At 33.6% G+C, this 14,876-nt stretch overlaps 1 protein-coding gene across 5 annotated transcripts in view; it reads right to left on the bottom strand.

Annotated features, from left to right (window-relative positions):
- The window catches only part of Rnf180 (ring finger protein 180), a 233,838-nt gene that overhangs the window by 155,148 nt on the left and 63,814 nt on the right, over window positions 1-14,876 (bottom strand). For all 5 annotated transcript variants that reach the window (XM_063258236.1, XM_063258237.1, XM_063258233.1 and 2 more), the window contains one exon: window positions 11,684-11,818. In XM_063258236.1, coding sequence (XP_063114306.1) covers window positions 11,684-11,818 — 135 coding nt within the window. The remainder of the gene's footprint in view (window positions 1-11,683; window positions 11,819-14,876) is intronic.

The following is a 14,876-nucleotide window of genomic DNA, read 5'->3' as shown; positions in this document are numbered from 1 at the left end:
AATTGTATTGCAATATAATTATAATTATTGAATAATATAATATTAACATTGAAGCATAAATCCTTAGAATTTCACAAAGACAAGTCACTTTTCTTTTGCTCATCTTTGAATTTCCAGTGTCTACACTAGGGCACATTACTTTTTAGTCTTCTCAGGCTGTTATTTCATAGACTGGGGAACCTAAACATCAGAAATTTATTCTCTCTGTTCTAGAGGTTGAAAGACCAAGATCAGGATATCTGCATGTCTAGACTGTGGTGAAGGATATATTTCGACCTTGTGGACAGCCATCTTCTCATGTCCTCCTGTGATATTTCCTTTTTCCTTCATATTTTTATGAGGACCTACTGGATTAGAGCTGCATCCTTAATGACTCATTTGACTTTAGTTGCCTCCTCAAATCCCTGTCTCCAGATATAGTTACACTGTAGCTTCAACATAAGCACGTGGGGGACACATAATTCAGTACATAGCATGTCGTAATACTGTGAGTAAATATATGATGAGTCTAATGAAATGGAAATCTGAAACGTTAAAAATGTAATAAACAATACTATGTCAATATTATAGTCATAGCATGAAAGATACCAACAGAATAGATTTAAAGAAAAAATGAGCAAATTATCTAAAAAAATGTGAAGGAAGTATATGATACAAAATAGTTAAATTAACATTCACTGATCATATTCACACCAGCCACTACACAGGCAATGGTGCTATAAAGATGAAACGCTTCACAGCCTGGTGATGAAAAAAGTCATAACCTAATAATTGAAGTACTTTATGAAGTATTCCTAAGTTCTCAGTTTATTGCAATCATTTGAATTTGGAACCTGCCCCTATAACTTTCACTATATAATAACTCTGACCAGTTATCTCTTTGATAAAATTAATACACATTTATAACGCTCAAAGAGTCAGTACATGCTGTAATCCCAGCACTTGGGAAGCTGAGGAAGGAGGACTGTTGTGAGTCCAAGACTAGCCTGAGCTACATAGTAAGCTCAAGGCCAGCCTGAACTGCATAGTGAGACCCTGTCTCAAAAAAGACAAAACACACACACACACACACACACACACACACAGAGAGAGAGAGAGAGAGAGGGAGAGAGAGAGAGAGAGAGAGAGAGAGAGAGAGAATATTACATGTAGCTCTACAGTTTGCCCCCTATTTAGGAACGTAAAGGGCATCTTTCACACACTGCATCTTATAGAACAGTGCAGTACACAACTCCACACTGAGGACAATGGCTGGACTTGTAGATCTCCCTACAACACTCTACACTAATAACCAATCATTTTTTCTGGAAGATATTCATTGCTTGACTTCCATAACAGTATGTTATAATTTAAAGTGTTTTATTTCATCGTTTTTTCCCCCTCTGCAATCCTGTCCTTCTGTCTACCTTATAGATATTTGTAAGCCCTTCTTTCTTCACTCCATTCACACACTGCATGGTGATTCCATCCACTCTCACAGTATCACTCACTACTTGCATGTTCTTTTTTTTTTTTTTTTATTTAAGAGGAAAAAGAGAAAAACACAAAACAAACCAAAGCGGCGTAAGGGTACACGCAATACAGAACTACAAACAAAACAAAACAAAAAAACATAACAGTAAGAAATCACCTGCTAGTAGATTACACACTATCTTCTTGAAAATAGTTCCTCAAATCGCAGTATCAAAGAACACAAGGTGGACATTCAAACAGGGAGACTGCAAACAGCTGTGTTCAATGTTCCAAAAACATTGATATAGTCAGCTATTTAACACCCCCAAACACACTTGCTGTTATATCCGTTAGAGCTCTTTTTCTTTTTTTTTTTTCCCTCTCTTTTTTACAACAAAACCCACACATCCTGGATTTTACTACTCCTTAGTGCTCATTACTTTCTTTGGGGGGAGGGGGAAAGAATACAGTCAAATATGGCAAAACAAAGCTGTCAGTCAATACCAAGGATAGACATAGCACATGGTGCAGAACAGAGTACAAGTTTATCAACAATGGTTATCAACGTTGTCCCCTGTTTCCTTAAAAAGAATTGTCTATCTCACCAGATATCATAAAGTTGGACAAAACAGTAGAGAACAAGACCAATACAACTTAGGCATTGTAAACATTACAGGACTTCCAAAGAAGACAATAGTCAAACCAGAATGGGTATCTTAGTGAATCTTATTGTCTTTAAAGTAGTTGCCTATGTCTTCAAACTTGATACTATCATATAGAATGGAACAGAGTCTAATCAGTCAAAACAAGATCGTGGGAGTACTACAGGACTTCAAAACAAGTTAATAGGAAATCAAAAAGAGTTACTATTTATATATCCTAATTGTTTTGAATTTTTTCTTTAATTAAGACAAACATAAGAAATGACTAAATAATTTTTTTTGAAACAATAAGGGGGAGATTGAGATAAAACAGGACATAACAATATAACAATAGAGGTCACAACATGACTGTTTCAACAACCTAGTACTTCACCACCTTATAACCTGACTTAATAGTAGTTACCATAGTGTCTTTTTCCTTGAAATATTTGGATAAAACTTCATATACTCTAGCTTCAAATATTTTCATATCAAGAAGCTCAGAATAAAGCCTTTCTAATTAATGAGTGAAAACTTTATAAGGCTTCAAGGCCACCTAATGGGGAATCATGATTACCACATATTTTTATATATTTGAATCATTATTTACATTAGGGAAACTATTCGGTATTCACACATGCGAGATTGATTTATTTCACTAATGAGTATGGTCTCAAGCTGCGCCCATTTATTGATAAATATCTCAATGTGATCCTTCTTTATAGCTGAATAATACTCCATTGTATAGAAATACCACAACTTTTTTATCCATTCCTCAGTTGAGGGACACTTGGGTTGTTTCCAAGATCTGGTGATTACAAATTGTGCTGCTATAAACATAGGTGCACATATATCACTGTGGTATGATGCTTTCAGTTCTTCTGGGAATAAGCCTAGAAGTGGAATAGCTGGAATAAATGGGATTTCCAGTCCCAACTTTTTGAGAAATCTCCAGACAGATCTCCACAAAGGCTGTACCAGTCTACACTCCCACCAGCAGTGCAGGAGAGTTCCTTTTTCCCCACAGCCTCTCCAGCATTTGTTGTCGGTTTTCTTGATCCTGGCCATTCTTTCAGGAGTGAGATGGAATCTCAGTGTGGTTTTAATTTGCATTTCTCTAATGACCAATGATGATGAGCATTTTTTCATGTATTTATTTGCCATTTGCATTTCTTCATCTGAGAATTGCGTATTCATCTCAGATGCCCATTTTTGGATTGGATCTTTGAATTTTGGAGGTCTGAGTTTCTTTAATTCTTTATATGTTTTAGACAAGAGGCCCTTGTCTGAGAGAGAGTTCACTAAAATCTTTTCCCAGTTTGTGGGTTTTCTTTTCACTATGCTGGAGATTTCTTTTGACTTGCAGAAACTTTTTAATAAGAAGTGGTCCCAGTTATTGATTCTGGGAAGTATTTCCCGTGCGGTTTGAGTCCTGTTCATGAATTCTTTACCTACTCCTATGTCTCCAAGGTTTCTACCTAATTTGTCTTCCAATAGATTTAGTGTTTCTGTTTTAATATTCAGATCTTTGACCCATTTAGATTTTAATTTAGTACATGGTGATAGACATGGGTCTAGCTTTAGTTTTCGGCAAATGGAGAGCCAGTTTTTCCAGCACCATTTATTAAAGAGACTGTCGTTCTTCCAGTGAACCTGCTTGGCTCCTTTATCAAAAATAAGGTGGTTGAGTGTGTTCATAGTTGTGGTTGTATCTTCTAATCTATTCCACTGATCTTCGGCTCTGTTTTGATTCCAATACCATGTTGATTTTACTACTGTTGCTTTGTAGTATAACTTCAAGTCAGGGATTGTGATGCCTCCTGCTTTGTCTTTGCTGCTTAGAATTGCCTTTGCGATTCTAGGTCTCTTCTGGTTCCAGATGAAATTTAGGAGTGATTTCTCTAGATCTATAAGGTATGTTGATGGTATTTCTATTGGGATTGCATTGAATCTGTATAACAGTTTTGGGAGAATGGCCATTTTCACAATGTTTGTTCTTCCTATCCATGAGCAAGGGATGTCTTTCCATTTTCTGAGATCATCTTCAATTTCCTTTTTCAGTGTATTATAATTTTCACTGTATAAGTCTTTCACTTCTTTCGTAAGAGTAATTCCTAAATATTTCATTTTTTTGCTTGCTAATGTGAATAGTCCAGTTTCTCTTATTTCCCTCTCTGTAATTTTGTTGTTCGTTCTTAACTCTTATAATTTGTACTTCTAGTTCAGATCTTTGTTCATATTTTTCTGAATCCCATACATACAGAACCAGCAATCTCCTTCAGTATTTTAATGTTTATTAGCCATGTAAACTTGAGAAATTCAAACTGTAACAAAACTAAAATTAAGATGCTATTCCCTATCATAAATGGCACAAGTGAGCCAATTTATATTATTTTATTTTGACATTATTTAGGAGTAAACTATTTTGCTTTTAATTTTTCCTTATATTTCATGAATCTCATCCACAAAGGGAGGGTAGAAGTACTGTTCTCTGTATAGATTATCTCCAAACCTTACTCTGAATTTCCTATCTTGTGTCTTACTATGTGCCAGTAACTGGAAAACTAAAGCTCAGATGTACCAGATTCATTTACAGCTCAGTTTCTACATAAGCTCTAGCTTCCACAAAGCTTATAACAAAATCAATGCTACAGAAGCAGAAGCAATCACTGTATATGTGCTATGTCTTGTGGCAAGAAAGTTCATTTATATTTAACCTTTACATAAAACATGTATACACACACATATTACACATACACACATACACACAAAAAACCCTGAGAAGCCTACCATGACTATCCAAGATAGATGTTTGTTATTCCTGTTATAGTACTCATCAAATTAGGCTGTACTTACTGGTTTGTGTATTTTCTGTTACAGTTTAAAGTTCCTATACAATGAGATAATTTTTTATTGTTCTGCTTTATTACATTGCCCATCTCAATACATTCTACAACAGTGCTTGAACTGGTCTTGTTTCATTAAGTACTTAATGAATAAAGGAGTGACAGTATCAGAGCTATCTGTTGGAACAACGAAGTAATCTAATTAACCACGGGTGAGATAAATGCCAAAACAAGTATTTTAAAAAACTATGTGTCTCTTAACCACTTATTAAATATACAATGACCAAATATTGCATATTTTTAATTAATTTTCATAAGATAACAGCACATAGGGAAATGACAATTTCATCAAATTTATTCAAATTTTTTTGTGTAAGGTATATCTTAAAATATTTAGTATACAAAACAATGGTACAATCTGGATAGTAGTATATGATCTCTTTCCAAATTCCTTTTGCATTATCATCTTTCTTCAAATAACACAATTTACACTGTCATATTGGTGTTTTTCTGTGGATGGTATAATTTCAATAAATGTTTACCCACCAAACATAACAGTGAAGATGTCAATGATGGGTGTTTCATTATCTCGTATTTTTCAATTACTTGGTCTATTAGACCTACTGTAAATTATAATGATTTGTTTTGAATAAATAACAAATGAAGTGCATATTATTCAGTCTGGAAGATACATAAATTTTTTAATTTCTAAATTTTTTTCTCTTTTTGTACTGTAAAGACAAACCAGAAAAGATAAACAAAAAACGAGAAACATATAGACAATTACAACAACAAAAAAATCCAAAAGAATAACAATATAGGCTTTTAAAACAAGATGATAGGAATTTAACAGTGGTTGTAATGTTGCACATTGTTATCTTCAAAAGAGATGTTTATATTACCACATTTAACATGCAAAATTGATATAATTGTAGGACTATTAACTGTTCTTTTTCAAGAATAGAATTAGTAGTATCATCATTTTAGCAATTTAATAACTGTATAAATACATAAATCTTGCTTCCTTTTCCATTCCTTTTTTTCCCTCCTTTCCTAATCCTGGTTATTTTTCTCCTTTGAGCAGTTTCTCACCCTTTCACGGTATCTATTGAAGATTTTGGATTTTATTTATGCTTTCAGTTTCTTATACTAGGGAGAAAATATGGTATTTACCCATGTGAATCTGATTTATTTAACTTTATGGGTATGGTCTCAAGTCTCACCATTTACTTACAAAAGCCTCGATGTGACCCTTCTTTATAGCTGAGTAGTACTCCACTACATAAAAATGCATATCTGTTTATCCATTCCTTGGTAGCTAGACATTTGGGCTGTTCCAGTATTTGGCTATTACAAATTCTGCTATTATCAACAGGGGTGCATATATATCAATGTGGCATGATGTTTTCAATTCTTTTGGGAAAATGTCCAGAAGCAGGATAGCTGGGTTAAATGGGACATTTAATCCTAGCTTTTTGAGAAACCTACATACTGATTTCCACAGTGATTAGACCAATCTACATTCCCACCAACAGTGAAGAAGAGTTCCTGTTTCCTCGTAGTCTCTCCATAATTTTTTATTGGCTGATTTCTTGATGACAGTCATTCTTTCTGGAGTGAGATGGAACCTCATCGTTATTTTAATTTGCATTTTTCTAATGACCAATGATGCTGAACATTTTTTCATGTACTTATTCTCCATTTGCATTTTTTATCTAAGAAGTGTGCATTCATCTCAGATGCCCATTTTTGGATTGGGATTTTGAATTTTGGGAGTCTAATCTTTTTTTTTAATATGTTCTAGACAGAAGTCCTTTGTCTGTGGGAGAAATGGCTAAGATTATTTTCCCAATTTGTGAGTTGTCTTTTCACTCTGTTGGAGATTTTTTTTTTTTTTTATATTTAAAACGGTCATGTTTAAGACGAGATCCCAGTTGTTGATTTTAGGAAGCATTTCTCATACAGTTTGATTTTTGAATTTTGTTCATGAACTCTGTTGCCTACCCTTATGTCTTCAAGGTTTCAAGGTTTCTATCCACTTTGTGTTCCAGCAGCTTTAATGTTTTTGTGTTAATATTTAGAGCTTTAGTCCATTTTGACGTTAGTTTAGTCCATGATGATAGGCATGGGTCTGATAGTTTTCAGCATGTAGAGAGCCAGTTTTTCCAGTACCACTTATTAAAGATGCATCTTTCTTCCAGTTTACATACTTGGGCCCATTCTCAAAAATAAGGTGGCTGCATATGTTTATAGTTGTGGTTGTATCTTCCAATCTATTCCACTGATCTTCAGGTCTGTTTTCACTCCAGTATCATGCTGATTTTATCACAGTATCTCTGTAGTATAATTTCAGGGATTGTGATGCCTCCTGCCTTGCCTTTGTTGCTTAGAATTGCCTTTGCTATTCTAGGTCTCTTCTGGTTCCAGATGAATTTTAGAAATTACTTCTTTAGATCTGTGAGGTATGTTAATAGTATTCTGATTGGAATTGAACATATATATATATATATATATATATATATATATATATATATTTTGAGAGAATGGCCATTTTCATATTTTTTCTTCCTATCCATGAGTAAGGACTGTTGTGCCATTTTCTGAAATCTTCTTCGAATTTTTTTTTCAGAGTACTGTGATTTTCAAAGCATAGATCTTTTACTTTGTTGGAATGATCCCTAAGTATTTCATTTTTGGGGTACTGTTGTGAATTGTGTAGCTACTTTTATTGCTCTCTCAGTGAGTTTGCTGTTTGTGTACAGGAATGCTATTCATTTCTAAGTGTTGACTTTGTATCCAACTATATTACTGAATTTGGTTATTACACCTAGAACTCTTTCAGTGGAGTTCTGTGGGTCTTCTATGTAGAGCATCGTGACATCTACAAATAATGATAATTTAACTTCTTTGTTTCCTATTTTCATTCCTTTTATTTCTTGCTCTTCTGTACTTGCTTTAGCTAATGCTTGCAGCACTATATTGAATAGGAGTGGTGACAGTTAGTGGGCATCCTTGTCTTGTTCCTGATTTTAGGTGATGTTAGGTTAAAGCTTTCAGCTTTGTTCATTTAGTAAGATGTTGGCTGTTGGTTTATTGTACATGGATTTTATTAGATTAATGTAAAGACCTTCTGATTTTCTATAGGGCTTTTATCATGAATAAGTGTTGGACTTTATCAAAAGCTTTTTCTGCATCTATTGAGATGATCATGTGATTCTTGTCCTCGGTTTCATTTGATATGCTGTTACATTTATTGATTTGCACATGTAGATACATGCCTGCATCCCTTAGATGAATCCCACTGGGTCAAAGTGTATAATCTTCTTGATGATTTGCTGCATTTTTTGCCAGTATTTTATTGAGGATTTTTTCATCTATGTTCATTAGGGAGATTGGCTTGTAATTCTCTTTTTTGGTTGCCTTTCTCTGATTTTGGTATTAGGGTAATACTTGCTTCCAGGAATGAGTTAGGGACAATTGCTTCCCTTTCAATTTCAAGGAATGTTGGCATTACATCTTCCTAAATTTCTTGTAGAATTCTGCAGTGAATCCATAAGGACCTGAGCTTTTCTTTGTTGGTAAGGTTCTAACTAAATTTTTAATTTCATTAAATGAAATTGGGTTATTCAGCAGTTTTACATCTTCTTGATTCAGCTGTGTAATTCATATATTTCTGGCAATCTGTCCATTTCTTTTGTGTTATTAAATCTATGAGAGTAAAGTTTTCCAAAGTAGGTATTCATGATCTTCTGTAGTTCCACGGGTCTATAATGATTTCATCATTTTTATTTCTTCTTGCACAAATTTGAGTTTTTTCTTTCCTCTGTTTGGTAAAGTAGGCTAGGGGTTTATCAATTTTATTTATTCTTTCAAAGATCAACTCTTCAATTCATTAATTCTTTGTATTGTTTTCTTGGTCTCAATTGCATTAGTTTCTGTTCCGATCTTTATAATTTCTTCTCTTCTTTTGGTTTTAGGCTTGACTTGCTCTTCTTTATCTGGTTGTTTGCGGTATAGTATGAAGTTTATGTTCATTCTCTTTTCCTGATGTGATAATTCACCATAATAAATTTCCCTTGGAGGACTTCTTTCATTGCATCCCACATGTTCCAGCAAGTTGCATTTGCATTTTACTTTGCTTGTAGATATTGTGTAGCTTCTTCTTTAATTTTCTCTGCAACCCAATGATTATTCAAGAGGATATTATTTAGTGTCCATGTGGTTATGGAGTTTTTGCAATTTCTTTGTCATTAATTTCTAATTTCATAACACAAGATCAGACAACATACCTGGGATAATTTTGATTCTTTTGCATTTACTAAAGCATGCTCTACGGGCTAGTATATCGTCTATTTTAGAGAATGTACCTAAGCTAAGAATGCAGCAAAGAAGAATTTATATTCTGATGTTGTTGGGTAGAATACTCTGTAACATCTACTGAGTGATCTGTTCACAGGTTTGATTCAATTCAATTATTTCATTGCTGATTTTTTGTTTAGTTGATCTGTCTCTTTGTATCAATGAAATGTTAAGGTTCCCCATAATGACTGTATTATTGCTTATTTGCTTTTCATGTCTATTAATATTTGTCTTACACAGCTGGATACTCTCATATTTGGTGCATATATATTTACAATTGCTATCTCTTCTTCTGGAAGTTTTCCTCTAACCAGAATGTAGTAAACTTCTGTATGTCTTTTTGATCATTGTTGGTTTGAAGTTCACATTGTCTGCAAATAGAATAGCTCTTCCTGCTTTTTTCTGGGTTCGTTTTGCATGGAGTACTATTTTCCATCCTTTGTCTTTCAGTCTATGAATTACCTTTTGAGTTAAATATGTTTCTTGCCTAAAGCATTTTGTTGGATTTTGTTTCTTAATTCACTCTGCCAGTCTCTTTTTTGTTTTTTTTTTTTTTTTTTTTTTGATTGGTGAATTGAGGCCATTTACACTAATGGTTATAACTGATATGTATTGGCTTATCTTTATCATGTTATCTTTCTGTTGTTGGTTCCCTACTCTTATCTTTCTGTTGAACAGCTTGTCCTACTTCCTGGTTGCTTGTTCTGTTGTTGTTCTTAGAATTTTCATCATTTTTATCTCTTTATAGAATATCTTTCAGTAATCTTTGTGGTGCTGGTTTGGTTGTCATGAAGTTCTTCAGTTGTTCTTTGTTGTGGAAGTATTTTATTTCTCCACCAATTTTGAAAGAGTTTTGCAGGGTATATCAATCTGGGGTGGAAGTTGTTTTTTTTTTCAGTACTTGAAATACTTCACTTCATGCTCTTCTTGACTTGATAGTTTGTGTTGGGAAGTCTGCTGTGATTCTGATAGGCTTCCTTTATAGGCGATCTGTTCATTTTTTCTAACAGCTTAATATTCTGTTCTTATGATGAATGACTGGGATCTTGATTATTATATGTCAAGGTATAGATTTATCTTAGTTATGGCAAATTGGAGTTCCATGTGCTTTGCTTATCTGTATGTCTGGTTATATTCCCATGTTTGGGAAATTTTCTGATATTTGTATGCAAATAATCTTTTTATGTCACTTGCATTGCCTCCTATTTCACTGACAACTATCAGATTATGTTTCTCTTTGTATCACCTTACAGCTGTTGAGTTGTTATTTCTTGAAGCTTTGTTATTTTTAAGAGCAGTTGGGGTCACTAGTCACAATCGTGTCTTTGAAGTTGAGAGTCTGTCTTCCATTTCATTCATGCAGTTTTGTCATGTTTTAAGAGTTTTTATAGATTGTAGCATAAAATTTTATGTTATTTTTCAAAAATAAACAGAAATTAGTAAAATAATCTGAACTTACTAAATTTCACTAGAAACAAACATCAAATACAATGTTCTAAATTAATAAGTATGCCAAAAAAAAATGAACACAAAACAAAAAAGCTAAATGTATCTCCTGCAAGCAGAATCAACTGGTTGAAATGACACCTGCCCAAGTGATACTTGGAATACTTAGTATGTGAACAAACATACCAATGTGTGATGCTTATGATTATTAAGTGGTTAAAAATCAGGGAAACAAAACAAGACACATTGTTATATTTAGAATTTTCTGAGAAGTCCACTAATTATTTCCTAGTTTTTAACTCTTTCATATCATATCTTCAAAATCATTCTTAAAGAAGTTAAGTGATTTTTGGTTTTTGTTTTTAAAAACATTTATTTTTATCAGGATGAACCATCACATACTTGTAACTATTACTCAAGTTTTTATGGGTTATTTTTATATTACATATGGATTTTTATCTCTTAGGCTACTATTGAACAGAAAAAAGAGAAAACCATATAACAGCTTTTCCATTTCTTACCAGGATCCTAATGTAAATTGTGTGATTATCACTAAGATTCATTCATGGTAGAGATAAAAAACAAAGACTACTGTCTTCAACTTATATTTATGATATTGCATTTAAACCTTTAAAGGCATGTTAACATTAGCAAGAAATTAACAGTAAAATTAATTTTAACTCTGGAAGATGAAGGATGATTTCCACCTTTTGCTTTTTTTGGGGGGGGGACAGAACAAACTCATGCTGCTGAGGTAAATCCGCTGCTTTTTTTTTTTTTTTTTTTTTTTTTTTTGGTTTACAACTTTTGAAAATCACTGTTTTTACTGTGTCAGATGAGATGAAAGATTAGTCAGATGTGGTTAAGTATGCATGGGGTTGGCTATGCCCACAGTGTTCATAAATTGCAGCACTGAGTACTGAAGTTAGCAACACTCACCTTAATTGCTTGGTCCTCACTGTAATTCATTAAGTAATCAGAACTTGCTATACATTTTCTGCATTTCCAGCAATGAAGAATACTTATTTCCTCTTCATTGTGATGTTCAGTTATCAATTCTTGACTTCTTTTCATCTGTAGGAACATTAATATGGTGTTAAAATGTCAAATAAACTCAATTTCCTAATTCTTAGTAGAGCAGTAGCTACAAGAAAAGTAGGGAAGAATTATCATTTGTTGTCCTCCAGGGTCCCCTCCACTTTCTGTCCTGACCCAAAATCACAAAGTGACTTGATTGCTCTGTGTCTCCCAATAGGTTTGAATCCAAGCAGGGAACTTGAACACTCCCTAGAATAGATAAAGCTGTTTATGCTGTTGCCCAAAATATTGAAAGAAACTAGCCCTAACTTTGAGCCAAAATTCCATAAGTCCTTGTTGTAGTCAGGGTTTACTAGGGAATAGATTTAATACAGGATACATAACTTATAGGATTTATAATATTAACCCCAAAATTCAAACTCAAAAGATTGCCAGAAATCTGTCCACATGCTAGAGACCTAAAGAATGCAGCTGAGGGCCTGAATCTCACAGCAACGTACTTCGTGAGTTCAACTGAGGCCTAGAGCCCACAATAATGACTCACTTAAGTCTCTATCAAAGATCTGCATTAGGAAGGACAAATGGTCAGTGATGGAAGCTAGCAGACCTGAAAGATGAAAGATCTGTGCCAGAAGACTGAGCAATATGCACTGTAGCCAGGAGACACTTAAAGTAAGGACCAGGATTCCCCCAAAGAGAACCATAGCCATCCTCAGTAACAGTAAGGACCTGAGCTCCACCCACAATGAGAACAGCTGAGTTCATATCAGCACAAGCTGATATGACAGGCTTCTCCAGGAGAATCAACATTACATCATCTTCCCCTCTAGTTCTGCTTCCATGATGTTGGCAACAATTGTCAAGTGGGCCATCCACACCCAAAACTATGCTTATTCACTTCAGCTGGGTGTTACATGTTGACCATTAGATAATCTACCACAGCCTTCATAAATGGATGTCTCATTATTGACATACCTAGGTAGAATACTCCTTTTCTTTTGTTCTCTACACTGAGAATAAGCAGCAGCTTCTATAAATCTCCCTAATAACATTCTTTAGATTTATCATCTCGGAGTGAATGCTTCTTTCTTTGCAATCCCAACTGGCTCTATCTCTGAATACACTCTTGTGGGAACTTTTCTATACTGAATTTGGGGTGACTCCAACACCAGGTTTAGTGAGATTGAAGAGGTACCTGCTAGTTACTAGGTCTTAGACTAGAGGCACTCTACAAATATGTCAGAAATGGAAAATTCCATTTAATTATGATGATCACACATCATGTTAGTGACAGCCAGATTATTTTTAAAACATATATTTTATGTGTATTATTTTCCATTTGTCTCACCAAAATGATAAGAAGTCAATTCAAGAAGTTGCTGCAGTAATTTAAAGTTGACAAAGAAATATAAATAATCATGTATGTAGGATATTTTGAATAGCTACAGCAATAAATCTTAAATACAAAATGAGTTGGTTTTTAAGTTTATTTTTTGAAAACAAAAAGTGCTTAATTTAAGTTTATGGCAGAAATCCTTATCTTAATGCAATAATTTCTCCTTCATATTATACTCAGTGGAGTAGTTCACATCTTGTGATATATATGTCAAACAATAAAACAATGAATACCCCCACAAATTTTTTTAGTTTATTTTTATATGTGAGCTTTTATGATTGACTCAGATCAGTTTGGGATAACATTCTCATACTATAGTATACATAAGGATTCCAAAATAGATACAGTGCATTTATTCATTTACCTATTTTTATTTTATGGAAAAAAAGTGAAACAAAATTTCATAACACAAGTAATAGAAGAACATTGAGTATTGGTATTTTTAAAGTAGTTACTCAGAGTACAAGATATAGGCATAAAAAATTCTCCAAATTATATTAGCACAAGTCTTTCTTTTCAATGAACTAAGAGAAAGTAGTAATAAAACTGTCTTGTATTTTGTTTTTTTCCTTTTCCCTTCCTTCCTTTCCCCTTTCAACAACGCTAGTTATTTTTTTCTTTTTGAATAATTTCTTCTTATTTCACAGTATCTACTGTACATTTTAGACCTTACTCTTTCACTTTCTCACACTAGGAAGACAGTACAGTGTTTACACATGTGAGTCTGATTTACTTCACTTATGAGTATGGTCTCTAGTTGCATCCATTTACCTATAAGTCTCAAGTTTTCTTTATGTGTGAGTTACTACATTAAAGTAACATTCCATTAAAAAAATGTCTTTTTTATCCACTCCTAGGTTTTGAGCATTTGGGTTGTTCCCAAAATTTAGCTATTGCAAATTGTGCTACTATAACCATGGGTGCATATATACCACTGTGGTATGTTGTTTTTATTTCCTCTGGGAAGATACCCAGAAAGGGAATAGCTGGATGGAATAGGACCTCTAATCCTAGTTTTTTGAGAAATCTCCATACTGATTTCCATAGTGGTTGCACCAATCTGTACTTCCACTAACAGTGGAAAAGGGATCCTTTTCCCAAACAACCCCTCCAACATTTGTTATTGGTGATTTTTTGATGACAGCTATTCTTTCTGGAGATGAAATTTCAGAGTTGTTTTAATTTGTATCTCTCAAATGAATAACAACATTGAAGATTTTTTTCATATACTTATTCGTCATTTGTATTTCTTCCCACAGAAGTGCCTTTTCACCTCAGATGCCCATTTATGAATGGATCTTTGAATATGGGTGTCTTTTTTTCTCAATTCTTTATATGTTCTAGGTATAAATCCTTTGTCTGAGGGAAAATTGGTTAAATATTTTCCTACTCTGTAGTTTGCTTTTCACTCTATTGGTGAATTATTTTGATATGCAAAAGTTTTTATTAAGATCCCAGGTGTTGATTACTTGAAGTATTTCCCATTTTGAAGTATTGGTCTGCGTTTTGTTCATGAACTATCTGTCTACACCTATGTCTTCAAGACTTCTATCTACATGATGAACTATCAAAAACTTAGTAGTATGAATAATTTGTGCTGTCATCTGTTCATTTTTTATGCTTTGATTTTGTAACTTGAACAACTACTTCTAAGATAACAATATGTGATATATCAACTAGTGATGATTTCTTAGTTAT

The sequence above is a fragment of the Cavia porcellus genome, unplaced genomic scaffold (assembly GCF_034190915.1).
Source record: "Cavia porcellus strain 051 isolate PalLab524CR breed Dunkin Hartley unplaced genomic scaffold, mCavPor4.1 scaffold_11, whole genome shotgun sequence".
Taxonomy (NCBI): domain Eukaryota; kingdom Metazoa; phylum Chordata; class Mammalia; order Rodentia; family Caviidae; genus Cavia; species Cavia porcellus.
Note: the sequence above shows the minus strand (reverse complement) of the source record. Positions and strands in the feature narration are given on the sequence as shown.